This window comes from Theropithecus gelada, chromosome X, assembly GCF_003255815.1.
Source record: "Theropithecus gelada isolate Dixy chromosome X, Tgel_1.0, whole genome shotgun sequence".
Taxonomy (NCBI): domain Eukaryota; kingdom Metazoa; phylum Chordata; class Mammalia; order Primates; family Cercopithecidae; genus Theropithecus; species Theropithecus gelada.
In genome coordinates this window covers 23837133-23864619 of record NC_037689.1, presented here as the reverse complement: position 1 = coordinate 23864619, position 27487 = coordinate 23837133, and the positions used below count along the sequence as shown (strand labels likewise).

General features: G+C 48.8%; 1 protein-coding gene across 1 annotated transcript in view; it reads left to right on the top strand.

Annotated features, from left to right (window-relative positions):
• DHRSX (dehydrogenase/reductase X-linked) overlaps positions 1-26578 on the top strand; it is a 274696-nt gene extending 248118 nt beyond the window's left edge. The window contains exons 6-7 of the mRNA XM_025372286.1: positions 8226-8433; positions 26113-26578. Coding sequence (XP_025228071.1) covers positions 8226-8433; positions 26113-26301 — 397 coding nt within the window. The 3' untranslated portion in view covers positions 26302-26578. The remainder of the gene's footprint in view (positions 1-8225; positions 8434-26112) is intronic.
• The last annotated feature ends 909 nt before the right edge of the window (positions 26579-27487 follow it).

The window sequence follows — 27487 nt, the reverse complement described above, 5'->3', positions numbered from 1 at the left end:
GGTATGACACGTATGCATCCTACATTATCCATCACACTAACTTCCAAAGTTCCTTTTTTTTTGTTGTTGTTTTTTGAGACAGAGTCTTACTCTGTCGCCCAGGCTGGGGTGCAGTGGCGCGATCTCGACCCATTGCAATCTTCACCTCCCAGGTTCACGCCTGCCACCATGTCCAGCTAATTTTTTGTATTCTTGATAGAGACAGGGTTTCACCGTGTTAGCCAGGATGGTCTCGATCTCCTGACCTCGTGATCCGCCCACCTCAGCCTGCCAAAGTGCTGGGATTACAGGCGTGAGCCACCGCGCCCGGTCTTATAAACACTCAAAGTATGTTCAGCCTTCACGATTTTTAATAACAAGAAGACAGTAATGCTTTATATAATCAGCGAGAAATGGAGAACTCAAATACCCTTTTTTAAGATCCAGATTTAGCAGCAAGTGGTTGTCCTTCAGTTTGTTCTTCAACAAGAAAGCTCATTGAATGATTTTTGTTTTGTTTTGTTGTTTTGGACAGCGTCTCCCTGTCTCGCCCAGGCTGGAGTGCAGTGGCGCCATCTTGGCTGACTGCCGTGTCTGCCTCCCAGGCTCAAATGGTTTTCTCCCACCTCACCCTTGCAACTAGCTGGGACCACAGGTGTGCTTTACCGCACCCAGCTACTGTTTTGTAGTTTTTGTAGAGGTAAGGTCTTACTATACTGTCCAGGCTGGTCTCGAACTCCTGTACTCAAGGGACCTGCCTGCCTTAGTCTCCCTAAGTGCTCAGATTACGTGCGTGAGCCACCACACCCGGCCTAATACCAACAACTTTTGTCAGGGTCCTTAGGGTTTCGTTTACAAGCCTTAATGGGTGTGTTCTGTGTATCTGCTTTCATGCTTTTCCATTTCTGGTGTGGCTATTTCTTCATCCCTAACCCCCACCCCGGGACTGTCTCCTGAACCTACGTGCCCCTCTTGGATTTATTTCTTCACCTCCCGTAGAGAAATGTATTGACTTTCCCCCGCCCCCACACCGTATTTTTAAACAATCTTAGTTGTGTCTTCTCCACGCACGCTGCTGTGTAAAACCGTAATTACAGAACCAACCCTTCCATTTACTCTGGAACAATCTGCCTTTGGATGGTGCATTTTCTGCTTTTTCAAGTAACCATGCCTCTGACCCATCAATCAGATCCTGGAGATCCAGAACCAAATGCTTGTAGGTGATATTTAAAAGACGCTCATGCCAGCAGGAAAGCCAGTCCTTGCCTCCCTGCACTTAATAACTCCCTGTTTCCTGGACCCTCCTCTTCCTCCGGGGTGAGGAGATTGGAGAACTTTGCCTTAAAAAGGTGTCTGGACAGTAATTGGGGGTTTGCAGTTTATCTTGGATCAAAGAGGGGACTTGAGCTCTGCACTACGCAATTTCCTTGTCTTACTTCTTCCAGTCTCTTAAATTTCTATTTATTTATTTTTTATTATTTTTTAAATTTTTTAATTTTTTTGAGACAGAGTTTTCCTCTTGTCACCCAGGCTGGAGTGCAGTGGCGCGATCTCAGCTCACTGCAACCTCCACTTCCCGGGTTCAAGCGATTCTCCTGCCTCAGCCTCCAGAGTAGGTGGGATGACAGGCACTCACCACCACGCCCGGCTAATTTTTGTATTTTCAGTAGAGACGGGGTTTCGCCATGTTGGCCAGGCTGGTCTCGAACTTGTGACCTCAGGTGACCACCTGCCTCAGCCTCCCAAAGTGCTGGGATGACAGTTGTGAGCCAGCACACCCAGCCAGTTCTTCCAATCTCTTTGTTATGTAGTCAGCATTTTGCAGTCCCCTCCTACCCCACCCAACCCCCCAAAAGTTATGTTTCGATTGTTTATTATTTTGCAAAGTCTCCATGGCTAAGGAATCCCTTGTCACCCTTTGCTGACCTGCCCTTATTTGTTTCTAAGGCAGTAGACCTGAGGTTTGTTTTCCAGCAGAAAATAAAATCGGATAGACTTCAGGCCTGTTTGAAATGCTTGTTCCCCGGTGCCATAAATAAACAGCACCTGAACATAAATTTCATTTCCTCAGCAAGGCCATTTTTATACTTTCTGCAGGAAGGGTACACTCGATAGCAGTTTGACCATGAGGGTACACCGAACAAAGGAGACAGGGTCATTTATAACCTGACACGTCCACCCTACGCTGTGTCTGGTTTCCGTAGACTGGAACGGGCCCTCACATTCCGTATTTGTCCGGATCAGCCAGCAACTTAGAACTTGTTAAAAGAGGCAAAGGCAGAGGAGAACAAAGGAAGGAGGAAGTCACTTGTGGAATGGTGGGAAAAGTAAAGACAGACCCAAATAAGGAAGGAGGAACAAGCTCTGACCTCATGCTTGCTTGGACCAGCATAAGCATGCCAGGGCAGATATTTAGGCTACGTTGTGGGAGCTCGGAACATAAAGTACATGGATTTCTTTATCACGGCTAGCGGATACTTACGAACGTGAGCGCAGGTCTTGGAATACATTTTGCTTCTCAGAGAAGTTCCTATGTATTCCTAATTAGATGGGGAGGAAAGTCTTTGAAGAGGAACCTTTATTTTTTCCAGGCCCAATGTCAGATTCTGGCGTGCGGCTTTCTGCTCCCCATGGCTGCGTGATGAGACAGCGGCTGGAGGCAGAACTGGGCCCCTGGAGGGCTTAAATGAGGGCGTCACTTCTCCTCATGCAAGCAATTCAAATATGCCTTTTGGACAAGGGCAAGGGACATCTCAGAAAATCTCAGCTCAGGTTGCGATTCCCCCGGGGCGAGCTTCCCGAGAGCCGTGTGATCCCCTCTGTCTCCGGTTACACGAAGACGGGAGCATTGCTCGGTTGCTAAGATCACAGTGTGGGGGCTCAGAAAACGATCCCCTCAATGTTTCAGAGGCATTGGAACCAGAGCAACTCTGCCATGTTGAATCGGGGCTGGGTAAGATGCGGCTGAGACCGGCTGGGCTGCCTTCCCTGCAGGTGGGTGAGGCAATTCCAAGTCACAGGATGACAGAGGACGTCAGCACAAGGCACAGGTCACAGAGACCCTGCTGATAAAGCAGGTTGCGGGAAAGCCGGCAAATTCCGCCAAAACCGAGATGGCGATGAGCGTGACCTCTGGGCACCCTCTCTGGTCGTGATACGCTAATTCTAATGCATTAGCTGCTAAGAAACAGTGTGCAGATGCCACGACGTGGTGTGAAAGTGGGGATGGACCTTCAGCTCCGGGAATTGGTGACCCCTTTCCCAGAAGACTCATGAGTAATCCACCCCTTGGTTAGCGGATCATCAAGAAATAACCGTAAAAATGGGCAACCAGCAGCTCTCGGGGCTGCTCTGGCTATGGAGTACACATTCTTTATTCCTCTACTCTCCTAATAAACTTGCTTTCACTTTACTCTGTGGACCCACCTGGAGTTCTTTCCACAAGATCCAAGAACCCTTTCGAACTCCTGAAGGGATCGGGTGATGTGCCCACCTCCGCCTCCCAGGGTGCTGCTGGGATTACAGATGGGACCCGCTGCACCCAGCCAGAATAGACTTTTTCACTCAATTTTTAATTAATTTTTTTTTTTTTTGAGATGGAGTCTCACTCTGTTGCCCAGGCTGGAGTGAAATGGCGCAATCTTGACTCACTGCAACCTCCACCTCCTGGGTTCCAGCGATTCTCCTGCCTCAGCCTCCCGAGTAGCTGCGGCTACAGGCATGCACCACCACTCCTGGCTAATTTTTTGTATTTTTAGTAGAGACGCGGTTTCACTGTGTTTGTTAGGATGGTCTCGATCTCCTGACCTCATGATCTGCCCGCCTCGAGCTCCCAAAGCCCTGGGATTACAGATGTGAGCCATCGTGCCCAGCCCAAGGTTTCATTTCTTAATATCAATTTCAAGCAGTGGTTTTAGTAAAAGATATTCATAGACCAGGTGTGGTGGCTCACGCCTGTGATCCCAGCACTTTGGGAGGTCAAGATGGGCGGTTCACTTGAAGTCGGGAGTTCGAGACTGGCCTGGCCAACACAGTGAAACCCCAGCTGTACTGGAAATACAAAAATGAGCCGGGCATGGTGCCGGGCACCTGTATTCCCAGCTACTCGGGAGGCTGAGGCAGGAGAATCACTTGAACCCGGGAGGCGGAGGTTGCAGTGAGCTAAGATCGTGCCACCGCACTCCAGCGTGGGCTACAGAGCAAGAGTCTTTCTCAAAAAAAGAAACACACAAAAAGGGCCAGGCACGGTGGCTCACGCCTGTCATCCCAGCACTTTGGGAGGCCGAGGCGGGGGGATCACGAGGTCAGGAGATCGAGACCATCCCGGCTAACACGGTGAAACCCCGTCTCTACTAAAAATAAAAATAAAAACATTAGCCGGGCGTGGTGGCGGGTGCCTGCAGTCCCAGCTACTCGGGAGGCTGAGGCAGGAGAATGGTGTGAACCCGGGAGGTGGAGGTTGCAGTGAGCCAAGATCATGCCACTGCACTCCAGCCTGGGCGACAGAACGAGACTCCGTCGCAACAAAAAAACCAAAAAAAAGAGATTTATGATTTTAAAGATTGAGTTACATGTTGTGAAGTTGCCCTCCCAAAAGGTATGTACAGGTGTATGTGCACGCCCTTCCTTTGGGTGTCCAGCCAATTCTCCCCGTGTTCTTCACAGTGGAAATGATGGCTTCTCGGAATGTTGCCAGCGTTACAGGAAAACAGATGGAGGGTCATTCCCTCTGAAGATCTGCTGAAAAATCAACTTGCAAAAGCAGATGAATGGGAGAAAAGGCATACAACGTTTACTCAGCGTATGCATACATGCTTTCATCTTCTTGGTTTTCTTTTATGTGTTTGCCTTGGGAAAGCATTCTCATTTTTCTTCTCCAGATCTTCTCCAGAGTTTCGCTCCGTCGCCCAGTCTGGAGTGCAGTGGCGTGATCTCAGCTCACTGCAAGCTCCGCCTCCCGGGTTCACGCCATTCTCCTGCCTAGCCTCCCGAGTGGCTGGGACTACAGGTGTGCGTCACCACGCCCGGCTCACTTTTTGTATTTTTAGTAGAGATGGGGTTTCACCGTATCAGCCAGGATGGTCTCAAACTCATGACCTGGTGATCTGCCCATCTCAGCCTCCCAAAGTGCTGGGATGACAGGTGTGAGCCACCGCACCTGACCCTCAATATTGTATTCTTATTCACGAACAGCCTTTGTTGGTAAGAGGCATTGGATTTTCACCGATGCGTTTTCTGAAACACATACAATGACAGATGTCTTTCTTTTAATCTTTGGAATGTGTTAAACATTCTTTTAGGCTTTTTGATCTTTATTTATTTAACATAATTATCATGCTGATATTCAAAATAGATGGTTTTGCGAACCCCGAAAACTTGAGACAGGTGTCAGTTAATTTAGAAAGTTTGTTTTGCCGCATTTAAGGACGGGCGCCTGTGACATAGCCTTAGGAAATCCTGACGACATGGGTGCAAGGTCGTTGGGGCACAGCTTTTGTGGTTGTTGTTTTTGAGACAGTGTCACTCTGTCACCCAGGCTGGAGTGCAGTGGCGCAATCTCAGCTCACTGCAACCTGCGCCTCCCAGGTTCAAGCAATTCTCCTGCCTCGCCTCCTGAGTAGCTGGGACTACAGGCACATGCTACGATGCCTGGTTAATTTTTTAATTTTTTTTTTTAGTAGAGATGGGTTTTTGCCATGTTGGCCAGCCTGGTCTCGAACTCCTGACCTTGTGATCTGCCCACCTTGGCCTCCCAAAGTGCTGGGATTACAGGCGTGAGCCACTGCGTCTGGCCACAGCTTGGTTTTATACGTTTTAGGGAGACATGAGACATCAATCAATATATGTAAGAACTACATTGGGGTGGGTGCAGTGGCTCACACCTGTAATCCCAGCACTTTGGGAGGCTGAGGCGGGTGGATCACCTGAGGTCAGGAGATCGAGACCAGCCTGGCCAACATGGTGAAACCCCATCTCCACTAAAAATACAAAAAGTTAGCCGGGCGTGGTGGCAGGCTCCAGTAATCCCAGCTACTCGAGAGGCTGACGCAGGAGGATGGCTTGAACCCAGGAGGCGGAGGTTGCAGTGAGCCGAGATTGTGCCATTGCACTCCAGCCTGGGTAACAAGAGCAAAACTCCATCTCAAATATAAAGAAGAAGTAGAGTCCTTGACAGGTGGGGACAACTGGAAACAGGGAGGGGGCTTCCAGGTCACAGGTAGGTGAGACCCAGATGGTTGCGTTCGTTTGGATTTCTGATGAGCCTTCCCAGAGGAGGGGATCAGATATGCGTCTGTCTCAGTGAGCACAGGCATGACTTTGAATACAATGAAAGGCAGGTTTGCCTTCAGCAGGTTCCAGCTGGACTTTTCCTTTGAGCTTCCTGATTTTGGAGGGCCAAGATATTTTCCTTTCACAGCTTCCATCAGGATACATATACCACGTAGTTAATTCAGAAAATTAGGCCGGGCGCGGTGGCTCACGCCTGTAATCCCAGCACTTTGGGAGACCAAGGCGGGCGGATCACGAGGTCGGGAGATGGAGACCATCCTGGCTAACACGGTGAAACCCCGCCTCTACTAAAAATACAGAAAATTAGCCGGGCGTGGTAGTGGGTGCCTGTAGTCCCAGCTACTTGGGAGGCTGAGGTAGGAGAATGACTTGAACTCGGGAGGCGGAGCTTGCAGTGAGCTGAGATTGTGCCACCGCACTCCAGCCTGGGCGACACAGCAAGACTATGTCTCAAAAAATAATAATAAAAATAAAAAATAAAAAAGAATATATATCTAAAAGAAGCAATGAACCTTCATCCACCTTGAAATATTGTTACAATAATTGTGTAGCAAATTGATCGCCTCTGGGCATCTTCGGAGCCCAGAGGAAGGACATTATTGCTCAAATACTTCTCTTTGTCTTATTTAAAAGAACTATGAGGCCAATTCTAAGGCCAATGATGTATTCCTAACATTAAATTCTAAAAGGAGTCTATAATGGTTGTGTGCCTTCAAGGGACATTATGTAACAACACAAATGACATCTCTTTAAAAAGTGTTTCTAAGGCATCAAGAGAAAAAGTGGAGCATATTTACAGGAGCAAAGCTGGAAACATCCAGTTTTCTCTGTGTCTGATGATTGAGGTTACCGGAGCGAGGGAGAGGCACGTTTCTCACTTTACCACGGTTATCCGATCGATTTTTATCACTATGGCCTTGATACTAAAACATTTCTCTAAACTGCTTGAACCAAGGTGCAAAGAGTTTAACGCGTGCTTAGTACACTGCAGAGCTTGCAATAGATGTGAGGGAAATTCTTGATAGCTTGGTAAGTTTGCCAAATTGCTCTTATGGATGTCTTTTATGATTTGAGACTGAAGAAGACCACGTGTGGCCAGGCGCGATGGCTCATGCTTGTCGTCCCAGCACTTTGGGAGGCCAACGCGGGTGGATCACCCGAGGTCAGGAGTTCAAGACCAGCCTGGCCAACATGGTGAAACCCTGTCTCTACTAAAAATACAAAAAGTAGCCGGGTGTGGTGATGGGAGCCTGTCATCCCAGCTACTCTGGAGGCTGAGGCACGCGATTCGCTTGAACCCGGAAGGCGGAGGTTGTGCCACTATACTCCAGCCTGGGTGACAGAATGAGAATCTGTCTCAAAAAAAAAAAACCAAAAAAAACAAAAAAAAACAAGACCGCATGGAAAGCCAGGTGCAGTGACTCCTGCCTGTAATCCCAGCACTTTGGGAGGCTGAAGCAGGTGAATAACTTGAGGTCAGGAGTTCGAGACCAGCCTGGCCAATATGGTAAAACGCCAGTCTTTACTGAAAATACAGAAAATTAGCAGAGTGTGGTGGCAGGTGCCTGTAGTCCCAGCTACTGGAGAGGCTGAGGCAGGAGAAGCGCTTGAACCAGACAGGTGTAGGTTGCAGTGAGCCGAGATTGCACCACTGCACTCCAGCCTGGGCGACAGAGTGAGACTCTGTCTCAAAAAAAAATAAATAAAAATTAAAAATTAGTGACATAATTTAACATGTCTGACCCCAATACAATTAAGGGATGAGTCTGTAATAAGATGGTGCACTAGAACAATCCGCACGCATTGGCCAACTGGCCAAGAGATGGCATGATCACACGTGGGTCCAGGGGAGGTGGCTGCCTGTAGATGTGGCCACTGGTACAGATGCTGCGCGGATGAGGCACTTGGGCAGGAATGCCGTCAGCCTCTCACACCTTCTCCTGCTTGCCCCGCAGTGCCTGCTACTCAGCCCACGCAGCGTACGCCCAGAGCAAGCTGGCACTTGTCCTGTTCACCTACCACCTCCAGCGGCTGCTGGCAGCTGAGGGAAGCCACGTGACCGCCAACGTGGTGGACCCTGGGGTGGTCCACACGGACCTCTATCAGCATGTGTTCTGGGGCACCCGTCTGGTCATGAAGCTTTTCAGCTGGTTGCTTTTGAAGGTAAGCCCCTTCTGCTTCTCTGGTTCATGGCTACACGTGAAGATGCTACGGGAAAGGGGTTCCCAATCCAGACCCCAAGGGACGGTTCTTGGATCTCATGCAAGAAAGAATTCAGGAGGAGTCTGCGGTGCACAGCGAAAGCAAGTTTATTGAGAAAGTAGAGGAATAAAGAATGGCTGCTCCGTAGACAGAGCAGCCCTGAGGGTTGCTGGTGGCCCATTTTTATGGTTATTTCTTGATGATACGCTAAACAAGCGATGGATTATTCATGCCTCCCCTTTTTAGAGCATACAGGGTAGCTTTCTGATGTTGCCGTGGCATTTGTAAGTGTCATGGTGCTGGTGGGAGTGTAGCAGTGAGGACAACCAGAGGTCACTCTCGTCTCCATTTTGCTTTTTGTGGGTTCTGGCCGACTTCTTTACTGCAACCTGTTGTATCAGCAAGGTCTTTGTGACCTGTACCTTGTACCGACCTCTTTTGTCATCCTGCGACTTAGAATGCCTTAACCGTCTGGGAATGCAGCCCAGTAGGTCTCTGCCTCATTTCACCCTGCCCCCATTCAAGATGGAGTCACTGTGGTTCACACACCTCTGACACAGCCACTTCCAGGCCGCGTGTGCGGTGTTGGGGGCTCGCATTGGGTGATGTATTTGTACATTCTCACCCCAAAGCCTTGGTTGCCTGCGAGCTCGGTGGGTGACGCTGTGTAGCTGCGTAGTGTCCATAAATGAATCTTCTTAGGAGCTGCAGACCCTTTGGGGATGCCATGGTAGGGAAGGGAAAGGCCAAGGGAAAAACATCCCCCTTTGCCTTTTGAAGGTTTGCTGAAAAATCAACCCCCAAAATACAGTTTCCCTTATTGAAAGATGAATAAAGGAAATGACAGGCAAGTGTATTCTCATACATGGAGGAGAATGTCAGAGGAACTGCCCCATCGCACAAGGGGGTACACATGCTTTTGTCCTCTTCTCCTTAGGGGAAAGGGAGTGGGGAATTGGGGAGGAATTTAGGGAACAGCAAATGATTTTTAAGGGAAGTCAATGGGTTTGAACATGTACAGTGGCCCAAAAACAGATCATGTTTTTTTTTGTTGTTGTTTGTTTGCTTGTTTTTTTTTTGAGATGGAGTTTCGTGCTTTGTTGCCCAGACTGGAGTGCAGTGGCGCGACCTCTGCCCAGTGCAGCCTCCGCCTCCCGGGTTCAAGCGATTCTCCTGCCTCAGCCTCCGGAGTAGCTGGGATTACAGGCGTGAACCCCCACAGCCGGCTAATTTTGTATTTTTAGTAGAGATGGGGTTTCGCCATGTTGGCCAGGCTGGTCTTGAACTCCTGACCTCATGATCCGCCCGCCTCGGCCTCCCAAAGTGCTGGGATGACAGGTGTGAGCCACCGAGCCCAGCCTCAGATAATGGTTTATGACGAGTCTGTCCAGGGACAGAGGCTGTTGAGCCCGCAGAACAGACAGTGGTTTATGAGAATTCTCTGCAGGGCTGTTGACAGACGTCAGTCTTTCTTCCCGCGATGTGGGTTCAGGAGCTCAGGGAAGGGGCCAGTGGTCATTTTTCTTCTTTGGCGGGTCCGGACTTCAGGGAATTTCAGAGAACAATTTCATCCGGTGCATCGGGAGACACAGAGGACCCAGGACGGGGAGGTCAGAGAGATCTTGAGGCGTGTTCAGTTCCGCAGGATAAAGCCCCGTACTTTGGGGTACTGGTTTTTAAGATCCAGCCACTGAATGGTCCCATGTTTCTGCAATGATCTGTGTTGTTATGATGCGTTATCTTCTTAAGCACTGCAGGATTTCATGCCCCAGCCATTCCCTTCAGTTCTTTTCTCTGTCTGTCTGTTTGAGATGGAACCTCTCTGTCGCCCAGGCTGGAGTGCCGTGGTACGATCTCGGCTCACAGCAACTTCCACCTCCCGGGTTCAAGCAATTCTCCTGCCTCAGCCTCCTGAGTAGCTGGGACTACAGGTGTGCACCACCACACCTGGCCAGTTTTTGTATTTTTAGTAAAGACACGGTTTCACCACGTTGGCCAGGCAGGTCTCGAACTCCTGAGCTGCCTCAAGTAATCTGCCCGCCTTGGTCTCCCGAAGTGCTGGGATGACAGAAGTGAGCGACCGTGCCTGTCCCCCTTGAGGTCTTTTGCAGTGATATGTATCTGGGAGCTATAGATTTACTTTCGTTCCTGTCTATCTCAAGTTGGGATTCTAAAGTTTTAATAATTTGTTTACAAAACAAAGAACCTCGAGAAGCTTTTCTGTTTTTCCCATTACCTTGCAGAATCATCTAATTAGCATTTTTTAAAGCATCTGCTTTTGAAACACTGCCACGATTCGCCTTCAAAACCGCGTGGGTTGAGGAATTTTCAGAAGAGCGATTCTAACTCAGCTTTCAAAATTCCTTGGGCGTCTATTGCTTCGTTGACGTTTTCCACCTCTTTCTGAGTCAGTTTAGACAGCTTTTCCCTTAGATAATTGTCTGTTTCATCAAGTTTTGGAATTAATGCTTGGTTACAAATTTCCTTTTCTCCCTGTTGGACTCCTGGCATTGCTCTTGATTTCATCTGAAAGTCTCTCATGAAATGAGCTGCGCTCCTCCATCGCAGACGTTTTCGGGGGATTAATTCCTTCCCTTATTTTGCAGTTTGCTTTCTTATCAATTGTTCTTCGAATCTCTAATTCCTCAAGCAATGGAATTTCTTTTTTTCTTTTTCTTTTTTTTTGTTTTTTGAGACAGAGTCTCACTGTGTCACCCAGGCTGGCATGCAGTGGCGTGATCTCAGCTCACTGCAACCTCTGCCTCCTGGGTTCAAGTGATTCTCCTGCCTCAGCCTCCTGAGTAGCTGGGATGACAGGTGCCCGCCACCATGCCTGGCTAAGTGTTGTATTTTTAGTAGGGATGGGGTTTCCCCATGTTGGCCAGGCTGGTCTCGAACTCCTGACCTCAGGTGATCCGCCCGCCTTGGCCTCCCTACGTGCTGGGATGACAGTCGTGAGCCACTGCGCCCAACTGTACTGCCCTTATTTTGCAGTTTGCTTTCTTATCCATTGTTCTTCGCATCTCTAGTTCGTCAAGCAAAGGAATTTCAAAATATTAGTTACTGTATTAAGCACTAAGTTTTTGCTAGCAAGACACCACAATTTGGATACATTCCATGCTTATAAAACCCCCATGAATCCCTCAGAGTGACTTTGGTATCCAAGGAGAGCATTTGCTGTTTTTCTCTTTTTAAATTTTTTTTTTTTTTTTTTTTTGAGACGGAGTCTGGCTCTGTGGCCCAGGCTGGAGTGCAGTGGCACGATCTTGGCTCACTGCAAGCTCTGCCTCCCGGGTTCACGCCATTCTCCTGTCTCAGCTTCCCGAGTAGCTGGGACCACAGGTGCCCACCACCACGCCTGGCTAATTTTGTGTGTGTGTGTGTGTGTGTGTGTGTATTTTTAGTAGAGACGGGGTTTCACCGTGTTAGCCAGGATGGTCTCGATCTGCTGACCTCGTGATCCGCCCTCCTCGGCCTCCCAGAGTGCTGGGATTACAGGCATGAGCCACCGCGCCCGGCCTCTTTTAAATTTTTTAGTGACCAGGTCTTGCTCTGTTAACCTGGCTGCAGTACTTTTTTTTTTTTTTGTAGATACGGCATGTTGCTGTTTGCCCAGGGTGGTCTTGTGCGCTGGGATTATGATACAATGCTTGGCGGCAGCCTTGAAATCCTGGCCTCAGGTGATTCTCCCACCTCTGCCTCCCAAAGTGCTGAGATGACAGGCATGAGCCATCATGGCTGGCCTTGATCTTTTTTTTTTTTTTTTTTTTCTGTAAATATTTAACAAGCAAAGTGGAACTTTAGCCACATGAATCATTCTTTAATCCTTTGATCATCATCTGCAAATTTCGATTAAAAATAACCACGGGGTATTGCTTGAGTCACACTGCCTTTGTATAAGAGACAACATTATGGAAACTTGAAAATTCTAGAGTAGAAGAATATGCATTAGCCTGGCAATGAAATTAAAATAATCTAAGAATTTTAAAGAAAAGGCTATCCAGTAGCAGTAGCTTGATGCTGCCTTTATAATGGTAATTCTGTATTGCTGTATATGTATTATTTACTAGTGCGTATGCATGCGTGCATTGTATATTTAGACTTGGAAGATCAGCTGGGTGCCGTGTCTCATGCCTGTCATCCCAGCACTTTGGGAGGCCAAGCTGGGCAGATTACTTGAGGTCAAAAGTTCAAGACCAGCCTGGCAAACATAGTGAAACACCATCTCTATTAAAAAATACAAAAAAATGAGCCAAGCGTGGTGGTGCGTGCCTGTCATCCCAGCTACTTGGGAGGCTGAGGCAGGAGAATCGCTTGAACCCAGGAGGCGGAGGTTGCAGTGAGCCGAGATTGCACCACTGCACTCCAGCCTGAAACTCCATCTCAAAAAAAAAAAGAAAAGAAAGACAAACGTTGCAGGACCTGCCCAGTGGTCCCTGGAGAGAATCTGTGTGACGTACATATCTCTGTGATGTTTCATATCATCTGAGGGCATAGTTGCGTGTCACTCTGAAGCCGCTATCCTCTGTGTCATCAGAACACATGGACTCGATTCCAGTTTCACAGCCACTCACCTGGGCGACCAGTTACTACCTGGAGAAAAACCAGGAGGTTGGTTGGTTGGTTTTTGAGATGGGATCTCACCTTGTCCCCCAGGCTGGAGTGCGGTGGCACAATCACAGCTCATGGCAGCCTCGACCTGCTGGACTCAAACAATCACGCCACCTCCACCTCCTGAGTACCTGGGACTACGGGAATGCACCACCACACCTGGCTAATTTTTTAAACATTTTTCGGTAGAGCCAGGGTGGGTCTTGCTACGTTGCTCAGCTTGGTCTCCAGTTCCTGGCCCCCAGCAATCCTTCTGCTGTGGCCTCCCCAAGCACTGGGATTATGGTTTGTGCATTTATAAAGACGAGGGGTTTGATTTGTCCGGTATACAGATGCACCAGGCCATTCCTCATGCTGAGACATGCGGATGGTCTCAGCCTCGGTAGGACAGTAGCTTATTAATCTTTCAGAGGGCACGTGTGCTCTTCAGACCTCTAGGAAGCTCCTCACAGCTTCATCAGTGAAACTCAGTAACCCCCTACAATGTGTGCCCCTCCGAGGGAGCCAGTGAACGTGACTGTTACCTCTCTTCCCACCCTCATTGTCTTAAGATCAATGGGTGTTACAAAAAAGAGCCATCGGCCGGGTGCCTGCGGTGACTCATGCCTGTAGTCCCAACACTTGGGGAGGCCAAAGCAGGTGGATCACCTGAGGGCAGGAGTTTGAGACCAGCCTAACCAACATGGAGAAACCCCATCTCTACTAGAAATACAAAAATTAGCCAGGTGCAGTGGCAGACACCTGTAATCCCAGCTACTTGGGAGGCTGAGACAGGAGAATCGCTTGAACCCAGGGGCGGAGATTGTGGTGAGCCGAGATCATGCCACTGCATTCCAGCCTGGGCAACAAGAGCGAAACTCCACCTCAAAAAAAAAAAAAAAAAAAAAAAAAAAGCTATTGTAAATGCTGAGTGTATCAGCTCCACCGTACAGGACATCCTGACCACTTTGAAATCGTGTGATCAGGCCTGCCATCAAAATGCACAAATTTGCAGTGTAGACTGTGCCCACTTCACCATGAAGCAGACCACTTGTATCATTGCTTGTCTTAAGCATGTATTTGCATCCACCATGCAGTCTAATGAAAATGTGTCTTGGGGTTGATTGGAACTTGGATTGACGTGCCGAGAGGGTGACGGGTTAATTAGTCAAGTCAAGGATGCAGGTACTGGGAATTGTTTTTTATTTTTTAAGATAGAGCTTTGCTCTCGCCCAGGCTGGAGTGCAGTGGTGCAATCTTGGCTCACTGCATCCTCCGCCTGCTGGGTTCAAGCAATTCTGCCTCAGCCTTCTGAGTAGCTGGGACCGCAGGTGCGTCCCACCATGCCTGGCTAATTTTTATATTTTTAGTAGAGACGGGGTTTCAATAGGTTTCGATGTGACCTCGAACTCACAGTCTCAAAGTGAGCCACCTGCCTCAGCCTGCCAAAGTGCTGAGATTAGACATGAGACACCATACCCAGCCCCCCAATTTCTTTTTTTTTTTTTTTAAATAAAGAAACAAATCTAACCACCCTCGCTGGACCTTCTATTTCACCTGCGGACTGTCCCTGACTACAGTCTCCACTGGAGCAAATCCCCATACAGTAATCATTCATACAATTCACTTCCAGTCCCCCGTGCTCCACTGAAAATGCCCCAGGTGGCCGGGCGTGGTGGCTCACGCCTGTAATCCCAGCGCTTTGGGAGGTTGAGGCGGGTGGATCACCTGAGATCAGAAGTTCAAGACCAGCCTGGCCAACGTGGTGAAACCCCGTCTCTACTAAAAATACAAAAATTAGCCGGGTGTGGTGGTGGGCGTCTGTCATCCTAGCTACTCGGGAGGCTGAGGCAGGAGAATCGCTTGAACCCGGGAGCAGGAGGTTGCAGTGAGCCGAGATTGTACCACTGCACTCCAGCCTGGGTGACAACAGCGAAACTCCACCTCAGAAAAAAAAAGAAAAAAAAGAGAGGAAAAAAAGAAATTGCTCCAGGTGGAACCACCAGGGACTTCACGAACCCTTCCCTCCAATGTGCAAGCCTGGGCCCTGGCTGTTTCCTGCTCCACGCGTGCCCTTCCCCCAGGTATCCAGTCCCTCTCCTTCGCTTCATTCAGGCCTGTGCCAAAACCTCCGAAGACAGGGCTTCGCCTGGGTGCTTGCTTTTCCCTTCACAAGGCTTTGTTTATCTTAATGGCTCCTCTCACCAACTGGCTTGTGTATTTATTGATTCCCTTATTTATTGTAAACTGAAGGAGTACAGGTACCGGTTTCTTTCTTTCTTTTTTTGAGATGCTCTGTCGCCCAGGCTGGAGTGCAGTGGCACGATTTTGGCTCACTGCAACCCCTGCCTCCCGGGTTCAAGCGATTCTCCTACCTCAGCCTCCTGAGTAGCTGGGATGACAGGCATGTCCCACCATGCCCAGCTAATTTTTATATTTTTAATAGAGACGGAGTTTCACCATGTTGGCCAGGATGGTCTTGATCTCTTGACGTCATGATCCGCCCGCCTTGGCCTCCCAAAGTGCTGGGATGACAGGCATGAGCCACTGTGCCCTGCCTGGCCTGGCTTATGTATTTATTGATTTGCTTATTTATTATAAATTCAAGGAATACAGGTGCAGATTTCTTGCATGGAGACATTGCACAGCGGAAGTCCGGGTTTCTGGTGAACCCATCACCCCAGCAGTGAATACTATACCCGCAGGTGATTTTTTTCATCCCCTACCTCCTGCCAACCTCCCACCTTTCAATGTCCTCATTGTCAGTCCATTCTCTGTGTCCGTGTAGACCCCACTGGTGAAGTCTCACTTGAAAGTCAGACAAGTGAGAACATGGCAGGATGGGCATTTGACTTTCGGTGTCTGAGTAGTTGGTTAGGACAACGGCCTGCTTCTCAAACTGAAGCTCTGTTTCCACTAAAATACAACTTCCAATTTCCCTGCTGTTCCTCACTCCTAGCAGCACCATTCTGCTTTCTGTCTTGATGAGTCTGACTACTCAAGGGACCTCAGAAAGTGGAAACAGGCCGAGTGTGGTGGCTCACACCTATAATTCCAGCACTTTGGGAGACGGAGGCAGGTGCATCACCTGAGGTCACGAGTGCAAGACCAGCCTGACCAATATGGTAAAACCCCGTCTCTACTAAAAAATACAAAAATGAGCTCAGCATGATGGCATATGCCTGTAGTCCCAGCTACTCGGGAGGCTGAGGCAGGAGGATGGCTTGAACCCAGGAAGTGAAGGCTGCAGTGAGCTGAGATCGCACCACTGCACTCCAGCCTGGGCGACAGAGTGAGACTCTGTCTCAAAAAATAAAAATAAAAAGTAAAATAATAAAATGAAAAGTGGAAACACGCAGTATTTGTCCATGTCACTGCAAAAGACATGATTTCCTTCTTTGATATGACTGCATCATATTCCATGGTGTGAATATACTATACTATACTGTTTTTTATCTTAGCCCATCCTCTGCTGACAGACACTTAGGGGGATTGCATATCTTTGCTGTTCTGGATACTGCTGCAGAAAACCTACAACAGCTGTGTGCGTGGATCAGGGCTCTGTCCCTGGATCAGGACTATGTGCGTGGATCAGGGCTCTGTGCCTGGAAGGCAGGGAGGGAGATGCTGAATGCACGTGTGTGGGTCTAGCTGTGTGCATGGATCAGGGCTGTGTGCATGGGTGAAGGTAGGGAAAGAGATGCTGAATGCTTGTGTGTGGGTCTAGCTGTGTGCATGGATCAGGGCTCTGTGCATGGATCAAGGCTGTGTGCATGGATGAAGGTAGGGCGGCAGATGCTGAATGCATGTGTATGGAGCCAGCTGTGTGCATGAGTGAAGGCAGGGAGGGAGATATTGAATGCACGTGCATGGACCCAGCTGTGTGCATGGATCAGGGCTGTGTGCATGGGTGAAGGCAGGGACGGAGATGCTGAATGCACGTGCATGGACCCAGCTGTGTGCATGGATCAGGGCTCATCATACCAAAGCAGAGAAAGAAGGGAGATGATGAGGGAGGGGTCTCTGGAAGAATCAGCCTGTGGCTATTTCCTGCAACAGCTCCCTTCTCCTCTTCTTCCCTGCTATGCCTCTCATTTTTCTAATTTGTTAATTCTGGATAATAATATCACATAATATTGTTGTGAACATTGCTGACAGAATATGTGGGAAACCATTTTCTCAACTGTAAAGCGCTGTGTAATTATGTAATTATGAGCCATTCATTCCTCTCTCTGACTATATTGCTTGTGGCTCTATTTAGTACCCTTGAAACTCTATCTTCTCTTCTATTTTGTGTGTGTTTCATCTTTTTTTTTTTTTTTTCCTGCACTTGTGCCTCACCCTCCACCCACTGCCCATGCCTATTGGAAGCTCCCAGGCAGCAGGGGTTATTTCTAAAGCTGTCTTCCTTTGCCCCAAGAGCGGGCAAAATATGGGTGAGCATTTACTAAACATTCATTGGACTGAATGAAGTTGGAGTGGCTTCTGTAGCTTGGAGCTCCAGCAGTCCCCAGGACTGAAGAGGGGCTTTATGCAGATTTTACTATAAATGTTGCTGTGCACCATCTCCCCGGCACCCCCGGCGGACGTCTGGGACTTCAAAGATTCCCTTGTATGTGTTAAAAGGGAACCCACTGCGTTCTTGGGTTTTGGTTCACATTTATACATCTTCTGTCCTCTTGCCAGTCTCTAAAGATTGTCATTTTTAAAAAAAAGCTGTAGATAAAACGGGATGTGTTATTTAAGCCGCAGGGAGCATGATTTACAGGACCGTGTTGTGTATTCAGAAGGCAACTTTCATTTCCCTGCACAAGGCGCCACCAAGGAAGGCCACTTCATCATTCTGAGAATGTGTGGAAGACAGCGCCTGTCAGCCACAGCTGCACAGGGGCAGATAATTAAATTCTGCCACGAAGCCGCAGTTCCTTGCTCTATACAGGAGGGCGGCCAGATAGGACGTGTTTTAGTCTTTGTCGGCCACCTCTAGTCTCTTTGGCATCTTCCTCCCTCCCTCCCTTCCTTTCTCCCTTCCTCCCTTCCTTCCTCCCTTCCTTCCTTCCTCCCTCCCTCCCTCCCTTCCTTCCTCCCTTCCTTCCTCCCTTCCTTCCTTCCTCCCTCCCTCCCTCCCTCCCTTCCTTCCTTCCTTCCTCCCTTCCTCCCTTCCTCCCTCCCTCTCTCCCTCACTCCTTCCTTCCTCCCTTCCTCCCTCCCTTCCTTCCTTCCTCCCTCCCTCCCTTCCTTCCTTCCTTCCTTCCTTCCTCTGTTCATTCCCTCCTTCCTTCCCTACTTCCCTCCCTCCCTCCTTCCTTCCTCCCTTCCTTCCTCCCCTCCTTCCTCCCCTCCTTCTTTCCCTCCATCCCTCCCTCCCTCCCTCCCTTCCTCCTTCCTTCCTTCCTTCCTTCCTTCCTTCCTTCCTCCCTCCCTCCCTCCCTCCCTCCCTCCCTCCCTCCCTCCTTCCTTCCTTCCTTCCTTCCTTCCTTCCTTCCTTCCTCCCTCCTTCCCTCCTTCCCTCCTTCCTTCCTTCCTTCCTTCCCGCTTTAAGAATCTAAAACCATTCTTAGGTAGTAGCCTGTACAGACACAGGTCCAGGCTGAATTTCACCCGTGGTGCACAGTTGCATAAGCAGCCGGAATGAGTGGGGTTCCCCGCGTGGTCTCTGAGCTCAGCAGCCTCTGGGAGCTGGTTAGAAATGCAGAGTCTTGGGTCAGGCACGGTGGCTCATGCCTGTCATCCCAGCACTTTTGGAGGCAGACGCGGGTGAATCATGAGGTCAGGAGTTTGAAACCAGCCTGGCCGACTTGGCGAAATCCCATCTGTACTAAAAATACAAAAAATTAGCTGGGCGTGGTGGCGGGCGCCTGTAATCCCAGCTACTCGGGAGGTTGAGGCAGGAGAATTGCTTGAACTGAGGAGGCGGAGGTTGCAGCGAGCCAAGATCATGCCACTGTACTCCAGCCCTGGCGACAGAGTGAGACTCCATCTAAAAAAACAAAAAAATGCAGATTCTTGGGCCTCCTAAGACCTGCCAAGTCAGAAACATCAGGGGTGCACTTGTTTTTACAAGCTCTCGGGCTGATTCTCTTGAGTGCTAAGCGTGAGGACCCCTGATCCCAGGACTGCAGGAGATTGAGCCCCAGCTTTGGGGCTGTGGACAAAAGAAGATAGCTCTTGGTAATTCCATCTGAATCCTGAAGGAAGTTCTGTTGCTTTCGTTGTTGTTGTTATTGTTGTTTTCAAAACAAGTGGATAAAAATTCACTGAGGAATCCCCCAGCCTCACACAAGTGAACAAGAGTGAGTTCGATTCAGAGGAAGACTTTGAGAAACAGAAGAGTAGAGTGTGAAAATTATCTAGTTTTTTTTAGGAAAGCCTGGATTATACTGTAAATGGATAATAGAGGGGGCAGAGAGAGAGAAGGAGGAAGAGGAAGGGGAAGAGGAGGAAGGGAAGGGAGAGAGAAAAAGGAAGAGGAGGAGGAAAAGGAGAAAATAAAAGGAGGAAAACGAGGAGAGGAAGAGAGAGAGGGATAGAAAGAGAAAAAGGAGGAGGAGAAGGAAGAAGTGAAGGAGGAGAAGATGGAGGAGGAAAAAGAGAGGAGTAAAGAGAGAAAAGGGAAGAAGGGGAGAAAGAAAAGGAGGAAGAAGAGAAGGAGGAGAGAGAAGAGGAAGGAAGAGAGAGAGAGAGGAAAAGAAGAGGATAAGGGGAAGAAAGAAGAGGAGGAAGAGGAAGAAGTGGAAGAGAAGGAGAAGATGGAGGAGGAAGAAGAGGGAGAAAATGATGAGAAAGAGGAGGAAGAAAGGAGGAAGAGGAAGGGAGAGGGATAGAGAGAAAAACAGGAGGAGGATAAGGGAGAAAGGAGGAAGAGGTGAAGGGGAGGAAGAGAAGATGAAGGAGGAGAAAAAAGAAAGAGGAATAGAGAGAGAAAAGTCAAGAAGAGGAGAAAAGAAAAAAAGAAGAAGAGAAGGCAGAGAGAAAGGGAGAGAGAGGGGAAAAAGGAAAAAGGAGGAGAAGATGAAGGAGGAGGAAGAAGAGAAAAGGAGAAGTAAAGGAGGAAGAGGAAGGGAGAGAGGGGGATAGAGAGAAAAACAGGAGGAGGATAAGGGGGAAAAGAGGAGGAGGAGGAAGAAGTGAAAGAGGAGGAGGAGAAGATGCAGGAGGAAGAAGAGGAATAGAGAGAGAAAAAGAGGAGAAAGAGAAAAAGGAAGAGGAAGCGAAGGAGGAAGAAGAAGGGCATAAGAGAGAGGGAGGGAAAGAGGGAGGTTCTCTCGGGCTCAGAGGTGATGCCACCTGGATCCATTCGACGTACACATTGAACACCATGGAAGTTACGGAACTGGGAAGGGTCGTTTTGTCCGAGGAGATGCCATCTCTCCTTTCCGCAGTGGATGTCTGTGATGGACTCTCTTTGGTGGCTCTAACAGACTCCCCAGGAACACAGACGTCATAGGCTCTGAGGCTGCCACCCTAAAAAGAAGCAGCCTCTTTGGATGGGAAACTTCTTCCCTTGAGTCGATAAATTCCCTCCTTCGGTGCAGCCTTAAAAACCAGCCAGCAGTGTCCGTGCTTTGACTGCAAGACCTTCCAGTGCCTCAAGCTGGGAGATAAGCCAAGATCATTCCTGGAGCTTGGCATTTCTTCCTGGTTTCAGAATGCCCAGAGTCTCTGCCATCGAGACCGGTCAGTTTTGTATTAGTCCCAGGTCTCAAGAAACACAGGACCGACAGGATCTATGCATAGAGAGAGGTTGAGTTTAACTAACTGGCTCTTGGGATTGTAGGGGCGGGGCAAGTCCAAAATTGGCAGGCTGGCTGGCAGGTTGGAGACCTGGACAAGAGTGGACATGGCAGCCTTGAGCTTAAAATCTGCAGGGCAGGGTGGAGACTCAGGCAGGATTGCCCTGGTACAGTCTGGAGTGGAATTCCTTCTTCTCTGGGAAGTCTCAGAGTGTTTACTGTGAAGGCCTTCTCCTGCTGAGGTGAGGCCCACCCACATGGTGAAGCGTCCTGTCCTTTGCTTAAACTCAGCTGATTTGCAGATGTTTGTGATATCCACAAACTACCCAGAATGGTGCTTGACCAAGTGTCTGGGCACCATAGCCCAGCCAATTAAATACATGAGATCAATACATGAAGCCAATACATGAAATCAGTCATCACAGAGCCCCCCTAAGACCTGTGTTACCTGACATTAAACAGCACACGCCATCTCCTCTGCATTGTCTGTCAGGTGAGTGTTTATTCCTGGTAAGAGCAGGTTTGTGTGTGTGTCTTACGGGATTGTAGTTAAACGACGGTTTCCTTAATCCTCTCTGCTTCAGGTGGTCACTGAAGACATGAAACATCCCTAGAAGTTTAGCACAACCCACAGCTCTCACTGGGGAGTTGAGAGCATGTGTGTGCACGTACACATGTGCACACTCATGCACACACATATACATGCACACATGTACAAATACATATAGACGCAAACACATGCACGCATCTGCACCCCCCACATACACATTGTACACATGCACACGTGCATAAATGCACACACATTCACATACATGCATAGACACACATGCACACACATTCACATGCATAGACACACATGCACACAAGCACATATACACATGTGCAAACCCATAGAAAGACACGCATATATCCACACATCTGTGCCCACATGCATGTGTGCACGTATGCATGAGCAAACACGCACACATGCACACATATTTATGCCAATACATGTATATTCCTATACACACATGCGCATATTCACACGTGCATTCATGCACATTCACGTACGTACATATGCTCACACATATCCATATACATAGACATGCACTTACATTCATACAATACACATCTACCCACAAGTACATATTCACATGCATGCATACATATACACACATGCACATACACACATGTGCAAACACAGGCACATACCCACACATCTGTGCCCCCCCACACACACATGTATTTCCCCAAACACGCATGAATACACACACGTACCCATTCACATGTACATTCATGCACATGCACATACATGCATATGCTTCCACATATACAACAGCTATGCACATACAATCATATAATACACATCTACCCACAAGTACACACACACCCACATACATGCACACATGCACCTGCGTATATCTGTGCACACACACACACATGCACAGGTTGTATGACCCTCTGATTTGCGTGTGAGTCAGCATCCCAGGAAACATCCAGCCCCGGGAAACCTATTTTACAGAACATTCCAGAAGGAGCAAGCAGCAGGTACAGAGAGGCAAGAGGCAGGGGACATTGTGGCCGAAGCAGCAGGATCCCTGGGTGGCTGGAGCAGAGGTATGGAGAGGAAGCGTGGCCTTTGTAGAATGTTCAGAACATTCTTCCAGGAAGGCGGCTGAGCCTGGGCACAGGTCTCTGAATTTCTTTGACCACAGCATTGCTCCGTCCCCTCTTCCACAACTCTGGGGCATGGAGACTCTCCTTGGGAAGCTCAGCTCGGAGTCTCGTTACTTGCCAGCCACTTCCCTGAGTGTGAGTTCCTGCCCTAAGATGTGGATGGTGCTGAAATAAAGACACGTGCCGTCAGATCTCTCTGAGCACATCTCAAGGATCTACCGCCAGCGTCTGCATTCAAATAGCGACGTTTACAGAGGGTGAACGGGCCTCTGTGTGCCTTGCAGAGAGCTGGACAGTTCACCCCCCACGCCCTGCCAGCCTCATCCCTAGGACACATCCCGGGTGATGCCGTTCCTACTGCCCTCTGCTCCTGGCAGTGGAGAGTTAGAAAGTTTCCTTGCACACAGCACAGGGGACCCGCCCCAGGGACAAAGGGAAGCCCTGTGTGTTTCTCTTCTGCAGAGCCCAGCACGTCTAATACAAGTTAAGTGTGGAGTTCAGAGGGAGCAGCTTTCTGAAGCTCTTTGAACAGTCTCAGGCAAATATCTCTGTGTGCCCTGGATGCTATCTGGAGAACAGGAGCTCTAATAAAAAGCAAATGGTGGCTTGAATGACACAAAAGGGATTTGCTATTTCAAATTCACAATGTCTGCCTTGTCTTAGAAATCAGAATTCTCAGAGTCACCCCAGATATTTGGTCAAATGGGGGCAGAACCAGAATTCGTAAATGCAGCAAAGGCTCTGAGGAATAAATTCCTCCCTCCCTTCCTTCCTCTTACCTTTTTTCCTCCAGTCCTTCCTTTTGTCTCCCTTTTTTCCTTCCTTCCCTCCTTCCCTCCTTCCCTCCCTCCTTCCCTCCCTCCCTCCTTNTCCCTCCCATCCTTCCCTCCCTTCCTCCCTCCCTCCCTTCCTTCCCTCCCTTCCTCCCTCCCATCCTTCTCTCCCTCCTTCCCTCCTTCCCTGCCTCCCTTCCTCCCTCCCATCCTTCCCTCCCATCCTTCCTTGTTTCTCTTTGGTTCTTTGTTTGTCTTCTTTCTTTTTTTTTTCCTTTCTCTCTCCTTCCTTCCTTCTTTCCTTCTTTGCTTCCTTCCTGTTTTTTCTTTTTTTCATCCTTCCATTCCTCCCTTCTTCCCTACTTTCTCCTTTTTTTCTTCCTCCCTCCTTTCTTCTCTGCTGCCTTTATCTCTCCTTCCTTCCCTCTTTTCTTTCTTGTTCTCTGCTTCCTTCCTTTCTTACTGCCTGCCTCCCTCTCTCTCTGTGTCCCTCCTTCCTTCCCTCCTTTTTTGCTTCCCTCTTTCCTTCCTTCATTCCTTTCTCATTTCTTCCTTTCTTCTTCCTCTTTTTCTTTCTTTCTCCTTCTCTTTCTTCCTTCCGTTGATATTTTTTTCTTTCTCTGTCTTTCTCCTTCCCTTTCACTCAACCCTTCACTGACCTTTGAATACCCAAAACAAAGGTGCTTTGACCCAGGCCATAGCTGATGACACTGAGTTGTTCCCAGCAGGTGCAGGACTCTGTGCAGACAGGTCTGTCCCCTCCCTCCCTGCCTGGTTCTTAGCACTGCCTGGCATGTACAGATGTGGGTGAGTCACAATTCCACATGGCTGGGGAGTCCTCATAATCATGGCGGAAGGTGAAGGAGGAGCAAAGGCATGTCTTACATGGCGGCAGGCAACAGAGTGTGTGCAGGGGAACTGCCTTTTATGAAACCATCAGATCTCGTGAGACCTATTCATTATCATGAGAACAGCACGAGAAGACCCACTCCCATGATTCAGTTACCTCCCACTGACTCCCTCCCATCATACGTGGGAATTATGGGAACTACAGTTTAAGATGAAATCTGGGTGGGGACGCAGCCAGACCATATCAGCCTCCAAATCTCCCAGGACACTTTGGGTTTCAAAACCTCCGGGCACCGCTCGGTGATTTCCAGACTTGGGAAGTTCTCTAGCTCCATCCACTGCTTTTTAGGCAGCAGAAGAGCAGAGACAAGTCAGTGGGAAACAACGTCAGGAGTCTGGCAGCTCTGTCCCCGCCCTGGGGTCCGGCCTTCCTCTTCCCTTGCTCGCCACCCAGAGGATGGGCTGGTGGGCACACTGGATTCGCTACCATGCCTTTCCCCATCACACTGGCTGCTGAAGTCAAGACCGTGAGGCAGTGAACTGGGAGCAGGAGAATTTCTGAAGTGACTGGGTGTCACAGGCCACCCCACAGAGTCTGTCCTTTTCCTTTTGGGAGGGCGTGTCCCTGAACTCTCACCAATGCTAGGTTTTGCCATGTGGCCCATGCTTGTCTCGAACTCCTGGACTCAAGCAATCCTCCTTCCTTGGTCTCCCAAGGCACTGGGATTACAGGCATGAGCCACCGCAGTGCTAGGGGCACTGGTGAGAGGTGAGATCAGTTCGGACGATTGGATCATCACTCCCAGGAAACTAGAGGGGACATGACAAAAGCAGTATCTGGTCTTTATTCCTGGTTCTGTAACAAGGAGGAACTTCTAAAACTCTTGCAATTTCACAACTGCTAGCAACGCCCTGGTTGTACAATGAGGTGACTGCTGGTGCTTCCTAAATGGCTTCAAGATGGGGCTAGCCACCAGAAACACCAACCATGTCATTAGGGGGTTGGAATTTGGGGCCAGCCTGACCTCTGGGGAAGAAAGAGGGACTGGCGGTTGAATTTGATCATGTGACCTGTGACTGAATCAATCATACCTATGCAATGAAACAGACACTTGTTGCTCACAGTTCTGGAGGCTGGAAGTTGAAGATCAATGCATGGCAGATTCTGTATCTGGCAGGGACCTGCTTCCTGGTTCGTAGACCGTGCCCCCACGTGGTGGATACGTTCACCAGATTCCCAGAAGCTTCTTACGAGAGATGACCTCCTGAAACATCTTCATTGTGACAGTCAGATGTTAAGAAGGACTGTGTTGGTTCCTGGGTTATTGCATCCTAGCTCTGAAGGTTCTCAGGTCCCACAACTTCTTATTCCTCTGAGAGTCCTCCGTTTCTTCCATCCCACTGGCCATGACCAAAGGCCAACTCCCACTGTAGAAAACCAGGGTGTGCTGTGTTTCAAGACCATCACCTTCCACTAGGGTAAAATCCCCAGTCTTTGAAAAACCTTTTTCTGCATCTCACGTTCCTTTTTGAACTGTCTTGTTTCCATGAAGCATATGATCACGGCCCATAAATGCCCCAATTCTCCGATGTAGCATGCCTTGCTGAATTGAAACCAACAATCTTTTTGATGTTCTGATGTTTCATCTAATTGCTTAATATTGTTTGTTAAGTACAGAGGCCAAGCACTCACTCATCTGCTTCTAGTCAGTGAATAAGCATTTCGGTCCCATAAAGAGGGTGTGAATTAAATATGTACATCAGGGATTTTAATATGCATCTGCCTAGTGAGATGGATTAACCTACCATTGAAATGCAACCCACTTGGGCGCGTTATTGTCAGTGCCTGTTACAAAGAAACCCAGCGGCAGAGAAGCTGTGGTTCCGGTCGATCACCCAACCTCGCTTTCCGCATACATTTCTCAGTGCAGCTGATGAATATATTCCACCTTTCCCTGCAGCATCCACGTGAGTCCGGAGAATCCTGCTTCCTGCTCAGAAATTTGTCTCATCGTAGCCTTCTTTTCTTCTTCCACCAGACCCCTGATGAGGGAGCGTGGACTTCCATCTATGCAGCGGTCACCCCAGAGCTGGAAGGAGTTGGTGGCCGTTACCTGTACAACGAGAAAGAGACCAAGTCCCTCCACGTCACCTACAACCAGAAACTGCAGCAGCAGCTCTGGTCTAAGAGTTGTGACATGACTGGGGTCCTTGATGTGACCCTGTGATATCCTGTCTCAGGATAGTTGCTGTCCCTAGAAATACATTGCACCTGTCAGTGGCTTGTGGGTCTGTGAAGACTGCAGTGTTTGAGTTTCTCACACCCACCTGCCCACAGGGCTCTGTCCTCTAGTTTTGAGACAGCTGCCTCAACCTCTGCAGAACTTCAAGAAGCCAAAGAAACATTTTGGGGGATAATCACCCCAGGTGGTCCTCAACCATAAACCTTGTGATTCCAAAGTGCCCAATTATCACAGGTGCCATAAATAATTACATTTTCCAACACAAATGTGCCGTTTTCCTTGCCGCGTTAAGTACAACTGAGTACAAAAGTTCCAAGAGAGATGACCTCCTTTCAGGGGCCGCAATATCCTCTCTGAGACGTAGTGGTGGATGAGGTCTCCTGTTTGATTTTGTTCCTGCACTCACTCATTTTTCCAGAGACCCAGCTGTGATTCACGGATGTCAGACATGGGGAGCTGTGAGCCTTTGCTTGCCACAGCCTGTAGGATCAGTTTCACGTGGGATCAGTTTCACGTGGCCAGCAGCAGCATCTGGTCAACCTCATTCCAGAGCGGCACAGTCACAAGTGAAGGATGCCGCTGTCAAATCCGAGAATGTCAACCACTGAACAGCTATGGATCAAATGGTAGCCCTCAAAAGATATGTTCACGCTCTAATCCTCAGAACCTGTACATATTACTTTATTTGGAAAAGAATCTTTGCAGATAGAATTAAGAGTTTTGAGATGGGTCATTATGGATCATCCCAGTGAACCGAATGCCATCACGAGGGTTCTTATCAGAGACGGGTGGAGGGAGATTTGAGTACAGAAGACAAGATGTTCATGTGATGATGCAGGCAGAGACTGGAGTGATGCGGCCACAAGCCAAGCAATGCCTGGAGCCACCAGGAGCTGGGAGAGGCAGGAAGTATTCTCCCTTACACCCCTCAGAGCAGTCTCGGCCCTTCTGACACCTTGACTTTAGACTTCTCGTCCGCAGAACAGAGAGAGAATAAATCCTTCTTGTTTTAAGGCTCCAACAAATTGGTAGTTACTTGTTACCACAACCACAGGAAATGTGTACAGCTTCTGATACTTCTGAAAGCCTCACACAGCCAAAGGGTACATCCTTGGTATAGAGGATACACCACCTGGATAATCCAGATGATCTCGTTTCAAGACCCTTTACT